Source organism: Salvia splendens, chromosome 11 (assembly GCF_004379255.2).
Source record: "Salvia splendens isolate huo1 chromosome 11, SspV2, whole genome shotgun sequence".
NCBI classification, from domain to species: Eukaryota; Viridiplantae; Streptophyta; class Magnoliopsida; order Lamiales; family Lamiaceae; genus Salvia; species Salvia splendens.
This window is the reverse complement of record NC_056042.1, coordinates 26,073,903-26,084,866: the sequence shown is the minus strand read 5'-3', so window position 1 is coordinate 26,084,866 and position 10,964 is coordinate 26,073,903. Positions and strand designations below refer to the sequence as shown.

The following is a 10,964-nucleotide window of genomic DNA, read 5'->3' as shown; positions in this document are numbered from 1 at the left end:
GTGAGGTATCCTAGTTGCAGCCAACCTCCTTTACCTGCAAGGCTGCCGCCGCAGCCCTATGCGCTCCCTCATTTTCGCCGCTGTCACAATTCACCTTGTTTAATTGTAGACATCATTGTCGTCTACGTGGTAAGATTTCTATGTCAAATACACTCTAAATTAGCTTTTTGCAAGACATAGTAAACCAAAGATTTCATTAGAAGACCGGGACAGTATAGATATACTCTATCGTGATATCTGAAGCATATTAATAATATAAACATAGTACTCCCTCCGTCTCCCACTCAAGATGTCCGCTTTCTATACTTAGAAATAAATCTCTCTCATCTCTCCTTATTAAATTATTCAACTACTTTTTTCTCTTCACTTACTACACCTAACAACTCCTCCTAAAATCCCGTGCCACTCAAGAATGTGGACATCTTGAGTGGGACGGAGGGAGTAAGTACTATAATATAGATGCAAAGAACCAATACAGTATATTAATGGTTATATGAGCTAATCCCCCAATCATAATCCCACATAAAAGGAAATGCAATGCCATGTTTAGTGTCTAACCTGGTAAACTAACAAAACATAGCACCCCAAAAAGAAAGACATGGCATGAAACTGTCTACTATAGCAACACAAGTTTAATTCCTTGGCAGCCAAAAAGTTATCTGATGTGTTTCGTTTTCAACAGCAAGAATGCTAATAATAACTACACAAGTTAATCCCACAGCAAAATAAAACATAAGCCTATGTTATTGGTGCACAGATACTGTCTAATTAGATAAACCAAGAATACATAGCAATGAGAAAAGAAAACACGTGCCATGAGCAGAGAGAGCAGAAGAATGTACTAACACGGCTGCCCAACTACTATACGCTACATGAAATGAGAAAAAGAAGACTTAAACACAAAAACTTAAACGCTTCTTTTACTAATTCATCATGGATAGGGTTGTGCACCATGCTAATAAATGAATGTGGCACATTGCTGATTAATTGATATATTGGACAAATGTGATTGCTCTTTCAGTATCAAGCCTCTAAACTGCATAATTTAGATACTTGTCCTTCCCTTATGCACAATCTAGATCAATTTATTATTTTCCAAAGGTATAACTGACCCCAAACTCTTAAATAGGACAAATGAATACAGCATGTAGAACATATAGACATGCAACTTGGATAGACAGGTTAACACAACAATCCTCGTTATGTCCATAAAGAGCAATACACTTAACACAAGTTTTGAAGAGCTTGATTACTTGACTTCATTGAAAGTTGAAACCATAGATGCTAGGCCTAATATGGAACAGTTACTGTTGAAAGATGTGCTAAACAAAACAAAATACAAACACGCACGCACGCACACACAAGAAAATCCTAATAGAGTACTATATTACGAGTAATAACACATGGCACTGAAATTTGGTATGAAATGGAGAACACATGGATTACAGATTGTTCAGCCAGAGCTCACATCAAAATTTCTGTAATATATAAGGAAAGGTGCACCCATTTCAGAGTTAGTTGGTCAATCAATAAGCTCGTAAGAATAACTAAACTTGATTTAATGCAAAAAATCATGATTAAGCTATTGCATCCTCTACATCTTTATTCACCACACATTACACGATTTCAAGCTAATGAAGTTTTCACCACACAATCAGATGTCTTAAAATATTCTAATTTGAGTATCCTGCACGGCACAAGAAGAAATAACAACTTGAATATGGAAGATATCTGCTGTGATTAGCATATAAGGGGTTAGGACTGGAAAATTGGATAACCAATAATAACCAGGAGAACGAGCTAGAGAGAGCAATGAGGAACATCACATTAAGACCTCACGGAAACAACCACCAATACCAGGTACCAAAGTGTGACGAAATTCAGTCTTGATAAACTAGAATGTTGACTGTGATACAATCTGATCCCCAACCATAATCCCACGGAAAAAAGAAACATAATTCTAGGTTATAGTTGCATGTATACTGTCGAACTAATCAAACTACCAAGACATAGCAACACGAAAATTATAGTACGCAACACCAAAAGAGTATAAACAAATACAACAAACCCAACGGCATCACTGCCCCTTCTCCTCCCTCTCCCGATTCCACTGCTCAATTCTAGCTCTACGCTCCTCGCTCCCTTCCCTCACTGGACTCCTGCTCCTCCTCGGACTCCCTCCATGCCTTCTCCTCTCACTCCCATACCTACCACCATGCCTGTCATCTCCACCACTCCTCCTCCCACTACCACGGTGGTGATCCCGCCTATCATAATCCCCTTCTCTTTCCCTGTCCCTGTCCCTGTCCCTGTCTTTCTCCCTCTCACGCTTAGGGGGGCTCGCACTCCTGCTACGGCTCCGAGTCCCCCAAAATTTGCCATGGCGAGTACCATACAGCTTCCTCCTCAGCTCCCTACCGATCATCTTCACATGCATAAAATTGCAGTAGCCGCCACGGTTACAGCTGTTCTCCTCATACTGCCGGCATGTGGCCTCGCGAAAATCAGTAACCGGCGAGAAATCGGCGATAATCGGACGGCCAGAGTAGAACCTACCCTGCAAGGCGTTGAGCGCAGCCGCCGCCTGGTCCTCCTCCTTGAACAGGACGTAGACATTTCCAATCATGTGGTCGGCGAGGTTGTCGCAGACATTGAGGCTCTCGATTTCGCCGAATTTGCTGAGCTCCTCGTAAATGTCCTCGTAGAAATCCTCGAAATGCTCCTGGATCTTGTCGGGGTCGATCGGCTGGCCTTGGGCGTCGACGCCGGGGGTTATCATGTCGGGGCGCTGGTACATGTTGGACAGCAGCAGCGTCGGAGAAATGGTGGGGCGGTTGTGGAGGCGGGAGCACCGGTCGCCGTGGCGGCAGGCGCCGATTTTGAAGTAGAACGGGCAGTTGACGCGGTCTTTCTCGGTGCCGAAAATGGAGGCCAAGTGCTCCGCCATTATTGTGCGGATCGAAGAGCTCGATAGACGAATTGGAGAGCGGATTAATGGAGATCGATTGAAACCGAGCGGAGAATGATTGAATTTGTTAGGGTTTGAGAAAGATTGAAGAAACCCTAGACATCTGATTTAAGTGGGAATATAGAATTAAATTGCATTTTATGTAGTGCTCTTGCCAGCAAGCATGGTTGTGGGCCCGACGCCACTATTCCTGCATGCTCTCTCGCAAGAGCACAACACCCACAGCTGTGCTCTTCCGCAAAGACGAGCACAATTCAATTTAAAATTCAATTAAACAAAAACATTTCAATAATATTAAAATTCATTAAAAAACTACAATAAATATTACAAATTACAAATAAAATAAAAAATACATAATTAAAATCCTAAAAATTAAAAATTACATAATTGGGTGTGAAGATGAGAGAATGAAGATGAGAATGGATAGGGGAGAATGAAGATGAGAATTGTGTAGTTTGGTGTGAATTTTTGGGTGTGAAAGTGGCCAGTGGGGGTATTTATAGATGAAAATGTGTATTATTGGGGAAAAAAATAAAAAAAATTAAAAAGTGGTAAAAAACGGTAATAAACGGATATATTTTTCTAGGAAGTGAATTTTTTTTATATTTTTTATCGGTTTTTTTAATTAAAAACCGATTTTTAATAAAAAAAATTTCAAAGGCAACGGCTATGTCGTTGCCCAATCGCGTGCCGCCACGTCACCTGCTCGCTGGCACAGACGTGCTCTTCGTAGCGAGCAGCGCCGTGCCAGCGGCGGTGGAGCTTGTCCGTGCCAGCGGCACGGACGGACGAACGCCGTCCGTCCACCGCTGCGCATGCTCTAACTGAGCTGTATCCATTCTCCAATTTTTATTTTTTATATTTAATAATTAACGTCACTACCTAAATAATTCTTTAGATTATTTGTATTTAACTGAATTACAAATTAATGTTGCCAATTTAACTTTATTTTTAAAATTAGAAAGAAAATTTGCATTGTAAAATTGTGATACTCTCGGAGGGAGTACTATTTTTAGTAATGAACCTTATATTCTACTAATTTTATCCCACTCACATTTCTTTATAAAATTAATACTTCATCCGTCTCCAAAGAATATGCACTTTGAGTTCAGCACGAGTTTTAATGCAAAATTGGTAAAGTAAGAGAGAGGTGGAGAGAAAAAATAATTAAAGGAGTGATAATGGGGAATGGGTCTCACCTCATTAGAGATAAAAGAGTTTCCAAAATTAAAAAGTGAATATTTTTGTAGTACGATTAAAAATAAAAGAGTGCATATTCTTATGGGACGGATGGAGTATAAAAGTAAAACCACCTTTCAACCTTTTATCCATTTCTTAAAACTCTCGGATCAAATGTGGCCTTGTCAGACCTTATAATGGTGGACGAAAGGACTAAGGGAGTAAGTATAAAATTGGCATTGTAAAATTGTGAAAATTTAATATGACGTTTGATATAATACTGAAAAGTACTTGTATTACCCCTGAATATATAAAAAAATTACAAAAATTTCATTAAAATTGTGCGTCAACTTGGTGGCACTTCAAATTGCAATATTTCATTGTGGGAAAAATAGTAAAAATTTCATTATCATATGGCTTTCAATTAATCAGGAATAAAAGATGAATTGCCAGTTTCTAAAGCCCAGTCAATAGAAAATTGTAGGAAACTAAATCCTTCTCTTCAGGCACCCTCCGAGAGGTTGAGGTTGAGAATGGAAGCTGAGGTGGAGAGACTGTGGGTCAGCGGCCATTGGAGGGCGTTTCCCAGCAATTGGTGGGGATCGGCCAACCCCATCTAGCTCCACTACTGTGCTCATTTACAGCGGCGGAGGGCAGCACCGCCACCATGTTTGAACTGAACTCAGAGGGCTGGGCACCCTTTCCATTGAGAGCAATGCCTCAACTTAAACTATTACTCCGAAGACTAAACGCCAATTTTGGTCCTTAACATATTGGATTTTTTTTATTTTGGTCCAAAACATGATTTTTTGAATTATTCGGTCCTTACAAATAAAAACGGGTCACATTTGGTCCATTTTGGACGGTTCCGTCAAATTTTTGACGGAAATTCCCCCCTCCAACATCTCCGCCGCCAAGCTCCACCGTACCATCACCTTCGGTCCTCCTCCTCCCTCACCAAACCAATCCAGCTCACTGCCACCGCACCATGCTCCTACCTCCTTCTCCAACACGATTTCTCCTTCACCTACGGCCGGCCGCCTGTCCTCGCCACCTACACACCGCCGCCACACTGCCCCACCCCAAGCTCAGCCAAAATCGTCCTCGAGTGGACGGCGACGTGCAAGGGCAGGCAATTCGACCGCATCCTCAACTCCGTCAGCCCAATCACTCCCTGGCGCCGCCTCTTCCCCGACGACCTCTGCTCCCCCGCCCCCCACGGCGTCGTCTGCAACTTCTTCTACACTCCCGCCATACCTCGCACGTCACCGAGCTCAGCTTATGTCTCCGACTACACCCCCGCACCATGCTCCTACCTCCTTCTCCAACACGATTTCTCCTTCACCTATGGCCAGCCGCCGATCCTCGCCACCTACACACCGTCGCCACACTGTCCCACCCCAAGCTCCGCCAAAATCGTCCTCGAGTGGACGGCGACGTGCAAGGGCAGGCAATTCGACCGCATCCTCAACTCCGTCAGCCCAGGCACCCCCTGGCGCCGCCTCTTCCACGACAACCTCTGCTCCTCCGCCCCCCACGGCGTCGCCTGCAACTTCTTCTACACCCCCGCCATACCTCGCACGTCACCGGGCTCAGCTTATGTCTCCGACTACACCCCCCACCCCCCCAACCCTAACTCCACCCTCACCCCGCAATTCCTCGTTAGAGGGGCTGATCTTCATCGAGATCGGCGGCGCCGAATGCCTCCTCGTGAGGTTTAGGTCAAATTTTAGGGTTTCCGTCAAATTTTAACGGAACCGTCCAAAATGGACCAAATGTGACTCGTTTTTATTTGTGAGGGATCGAATAATTCAAAAGACAATATTTTGGACCAAAATTTAAAAAATCGCAATATGTTAAGGACCAAAATGGGCCTTTAGTCTACTCCGAACTACTAATATTTACTCCCTCGTTGAAATGACCCACTTTTCTTTCTTATTTGTCTCAACCAAGATAACTCATTACTAAAAACTACTCCCTCCGTTTCTCCATAGTTGAGTCATTTTTCCATTTTGAAAAATTTTCTCATAATTAAGTCATTTCCCTATTTAGTACTCCCTCCGTCCCACATAATTCGGGTCAGTTTGACTGGGCACGGGTTTTAAGAAATGTTGTTTGACTTTGATTTAAATGAAGGTATGTAGGGAAAAGTGGGTCTCACCTTGTTTATTTATATTATATTTTGATGAATATCTTGCATTAGTGATGAATTGAGGATAATTAAATTTGGAAAATTCAGTTTTGTTAATTGTAATTAGTGTTTTAGTGTGCATAAAATGAAATTCAAAGTCCTCAATGGACAATGCTCCAGATTATAAACATTCACTGCTTTTTCAAACCAAATTGCCTCTTCTATTAAACTCCACACACTACAAATTCTCAATGAGTGTCTAATGATGATTACAACTTCTTGGAGGGAAATCTCAAATCAAACTAAACTTAAACAAATTTTTTTTGGAGGGAATGTAGTAGGGTATGGCCAACTATCAGTAGCTACAAAGGCATACCTACTAAACAAAATTAGATTTATAGAAGTATTGCCCTCAGAAAATTTTCTTCATTGGGCAATGGAGTATGCTGCTGGAGGCAGTGCCGGAGATATCACCGGCGACAAAAACTCGCGCATTGTAGGAGTGGACACCAAAAATCTGATAGCTCAAAGGCTGCTACAACTGAGCCATGAAGGTAAAGTAGCATATGGAGGTTTTGTAAAGACAGCAAAGGACTTTGGAGTGAGCAGGAAGACTGTGCACAGAATCTGGGCAGAGGCCAGCCACCAAATCCAGCTTGGAGTACCTGTGAGCATACAAGATCGTGTTAAAGGATTCAAGCGCAAAGATAGAATTCAGCTTGATTCAAACAGAGTAAGAGCTCTTTCATTCCTTGAAAGATCAACCATCCGCAAGTTGGCTGCCAAACTGGAGTTAAGTAAGAGTGCAGTGGGCAGAAAAGTGAAAGCAGAGGAACTGAGGCCACACACAAATGTTGTGAAGCCCCAACTTACTGCCACAAACAAGTTAACAAGAATGAAATGGGGTCTCATTCATGTTCAGCCTCAGGTGCACAATGGTATGCTCAAATACCACACAATGCACAATGTAGTGCACATAGATGAAAAATGTTTTTTCGTGACAAAGACTACTGATAGATACTACCTGCTGCCAGATGAGGACGAACCATATAGGTCATGTAAGTCAAAGCGGTTTATCACAAAGGTGATGTTTATGTGTGTTGTGTGCAGACCATTCTTTGGAGAAGATGGGGATGTCATATTTGATGGAAAAATAGGCATCTTTCCATTCACAACAAAAGAGCCAGCACAGAGAAAATCCAAGAACAGAGCAAAGGGCACCTTAGAGACAAAGCCAATTCAATCAGTGAACAAGGAAGTCATGAGAGACTGCCTTATTCAAAAGGTACACTACTTTTGTTCCCTTTTCATAATCCAGAACTCACATAAGCACCCCTTATGCAGATCATACCAACAATCAAGGCTAAATGGCCAGATAACATAAGCAAGGATATATTCATACAACAAGACAATGCAAGACCCCACATCATGCATAATGATGCAGAATTTCAGTCAGTTGCAAACACAGATGGCTTCACATTCCATATCATTTGTCAACCAGCCAATTTCCCAGATTGTAATGTGTTGGATTTAGGTTTTTTCAGAGCAATACAGTCTATACAAGATGACAAACTGGCCAGGGGAGTGGATGACTTGTTGAGCAATGTGCAAAGCTCATTTGAAGAACTTAATGCACAAACACTCAACAAAGTGTTTCTAACTCTTCAAACTTGTTTAACAGAGATCTTGAAAGTGGAAGGAAGAAATGGCTACAAAACTCCACACATTAACAAAGATAGGTTGTCAAGGATGGACATACTTCCACACAGTCTAGAGGTTGAAGAACATGTTGTCAAGGCTATAGTGGCATACCTCCAACAGAGTGCAAAATGATGATGGCACAGCATATGACATCTCACATATATGTAGGGCTGTAGGTTTCTAATTTCAGTCATTAGGAAGCATTTTTTGGCAGTTGGGTGTGTAAGCCTCAAGATTAGGTGTGGCTTATGCTATCAACTGTTTTTTGACATCTTTTGTACAGCCTCCAAACCTACATGTGTAGGGGTGGCTTCTAAAATCCTAATCCCTCAGAAAATTGTCATCATAGGGCAGCCTCCTAATCTTGTAAAGGGGTGGCTTTTGTAATGTCAGTGTATGGCTTTTGTAATCCCTCAGATCTTAGTGTTTATATGAACTCACAAATAAGCCTCCTAACCTAACTAGAGGGGTGGCTTTATCATGCATAAAGTATCAGTAATATCAACACACAGCAAATCATCACAGGGCCATAGAGTATCAGCATGCAACACATCACAAGGAACAACATACAACCATCAATTAATCCAACAACCAAAGACCCTCCCCCCAACAAAACAACCACAGCCTCCAACCCAATTGACACAACCACAGCCTCCAACCCAAACTGACCCAACCACAGCCTCCAACCCAAATGACACAACCACAGCCTACAACCCAAACAAACACATCAAACACAACTGCCTCCAACCCAATGACTTAATCAACAACACAACCAAATTGAGGGACAACATACTTAGATTAAATCTAAAATCTCAGGCAGCAAAATAGCAAGAATCTGCCTCTCGAAGTCAGAATACACGATGGGGGCGGCTGTAGCTTGGACGTTGGCCCAGGGGAATGGTTGCCCATTGTAGGGGGTGGCTGGTGGTGGTGGCCCGGCGTAGGGGGTGGCTGGTGGTGGTGGCCCGTAGTAGGGGCAACCACGGTCGTCGTACACGATGCCACAGTGAGAAGGCCACACGTCAACGGGTATGAAGAGATCAGCTGGGGTTTCGGAGACAACGGTGTCAACTAGGGCTCCGACGTCGAAGGCGGAGTCAGAACCCCATAGATGATCCGGGGTGTCTAGGACGACGAGATCGTCCAGATCCATCGATAAAAAACCAGTTGGAGAGTCGGGATAAGCATCCATCGAATTTGTGGAGGAATCCGTGTAGATCTAGGGTTTTCACAGCGAGTACTTGGAGTGGATGAAGAGGCGAGTTGTGTGGAGGCGGTGGGATTTGAGGAGAGAATGAGTGTAGATCTAGGGTTTATAGACGGTGGGAAGGAGTAAATTGAAATGTGAGCCGAATTGAATGGGGGAGACGGTTGGGAGGCGAATTGAATGGGTGAGCCGGTGGGAAGTGTCTTGAATGGGGGGGCGAATTGAATGGGGTAGCCGAATTGAAGGGGGGGACGGTGGGAGGAGTAAATTCCACCAGAGGCGAATTGAAGGGGAAGAAGGTGGGAGACGAAATGAATGGGGTCATCGAAATAGGGGAGACAGAATCAACAGCTAATTGAACACTTAATTGCATTAATTGTGTGATTTGGGATCCCTTTTTGTAATTAGCATTGGTATAATTTTTTTGCCATAAATGGAAAGTTTGAAGTGGGACGAATTATGTGGGACAGACCAAAATGAAAAATTGGGACAAATTATGTGGGACGGAGGGAGTAACTTTTTTCTCTCACTTACTTTATTCCCTTTTTACTTTATTTTCTCTTACTTTATTCCCTTTTTACTTTATTCCTTTCTACTTTATTATCTCTACTTTTTTCCCTCTCTTACTTTTTTATCTATTTATTTAACACATTCAACATCCATTTCTTAAACTCCGTGCTAAAAAATTTTACCCCAACTATGAAGAAATAGAAGGAGAGGTCATCTTCCTTAGGAAGGAGGGAGTACAATTTTGATATACTATAAATATATATAAAGACGATATCATGGGAAAAAATTCCATTGCTAGTGGGGTTAATTTGCAAAGGCCGAAACCTCAAGCCAATGAAATGTGATGAATTGACAATTTTCCATATTAATTTAGAAAAACTGAATCAGCAGTTTCCAGAGCAAAGAGAATAAACATGTGTTACTCGATCACAAAATTAGTAGGAGCAGAATCTGTAATTCACACTATGATGTCTTTGAAGTAATTGCCAAAAACAAAAAATCAAAAATTGAATTGCACAGAAATTTTGATATTTCTCCAATGGTGGTGGGGTTTCTACCTCAGACAAAGTTTACACTTTGATGGCATACTTCCTCAAAGGGAAGTACATTTCCTTCTTTTGCTTTTCCGTCTTCAAAGAAGACTGAAAATGATGAGAATTATCGGAAAGGGGATTGTAAATTTAAGTAATTTGATTCACATCAACTTATCCAAAACTGAAATCCAACCAAAATTGGGCATAATTAATCATCTAATTAACTAGCAGTAATACATTACCTGGTGCTTTGTTAGGCGGCGGCGGATAGCGCGCGTCTTCTTAGGGCGGAGATCGAGGGGCAAATACTTCTTGTTTTTGTAGGCTTCGCGCAGAGCGGACTTCTGCTTCTGCGAGATAACGGTTAGCACCTGCGCGATCGACAGCCGCACCACCTTGATTTTCGACAGCTTGTTCGGAGCGCCTCCGGTGACTTTAGCCACCCGCAGCAGCGCCAGCTCAGCTTTCAGATCCTTTAGCTGCGCTAACAGCTCCGTCTTGTTCTTCACCCGAAGCTCGTGCACCTTGATTCGAGCTGCAAAAGTATAACACCATCTTAATTTGCACCAAAATCTAACAAAGAAAGGCTGATCTATGTATTTTTACTGAGAAATTGATGCCTAAGATCGAATCTCACCCATTTCTCGACCTTCTCTCTGTTTCGCTGCGGCGGAATCGACGAGGGTTCACCTTTACCAGTTTCAAACCCTAATTATATTCATCGATTTGGGCCAA

The 10,964-nt window shown here is 42.4% G+C and overlaps 2 protein-coding genes across 4 annotated transcripts; both read right to left on the bottom strand.

The window, feature by feature from the left end:
• Positions 1–1,871: 1,871 nt before the first annotated feature.
• On the bottom strand, positions 1,872–3,061 carry LOC121755841 (splicing factor U2af small subunit B-like). The gene has a single exon (XM_042151253.1). It carries the CDS (start codon positions 2,945–2,947, stop codon positions 2,078–2,080), a length of 870 nt encoding a protein of 289 aa, XP_042007187.1. The 5' UTR covers positions 2,948–3,061; the 3' UTR covers positions 1,872–2,077.
• A 3,415-nt stretch (positions 3,062–6,476) lies between these two features.
• LOC121755880 (60S ribosomal protein L35-like) lies at positions 6,477–10,964 on the bottom strand. Of its 3 annotated transcripts, XM_042151304.1 has the most exons (4): positions 10,867–10,964; positions 10,472–10,764; positions 10,254–10,337; positions 6,809–6,943 (listed from the first exon to the last, which is right to left on the bottom strand). In XM_042151304.1, the coding sequence occupies exons 1-3, from the start codon at positions 10,868–10,870 to the stop codon at positions 10,266–10,268; spliced, it is 369 nt and encodes a 122-aa protein (XP_042007238.1). In that variant the 5' UTR covers positions 10,871–10,964; the 3' UTR covers positions 6,809–6,943; positions 10,254–10,265. The 3 variants fall into 3 exon arrangements, with proteins under 3 accessions (XP_042007236.1, XP_042007238.1, XP_042007237.1); XM_042151302.1 differs by lacking the exon at positions 10,254–10,337 and having other exon boundaries at positions 6,477–6,943; XM_042151303.1 differs by lacking the exon at positions 6,809–6,943 and having other exon boundaries at positions 10,038–10,337.

Bases quoted from the DNA above. Each gene is read 5' to 3' on its own strand.
- LOC121755880 (XM_042151302.1), bottom strand. The intron at 6,944-10,471 runs GTAATGTATTAC...GTATGCTCACAG, and splicing joins GCCGCCTAACAAAGCACCAG to GTACTCCAAGCTGGATTTGG.
- LOC121755841 (XM_042151253.1), bottom strand. From the start codon at position 2,947: ATGGCGGAGCACTTGGCCTCCATTTTCGGCACCGAGAAAGACCGCGTC.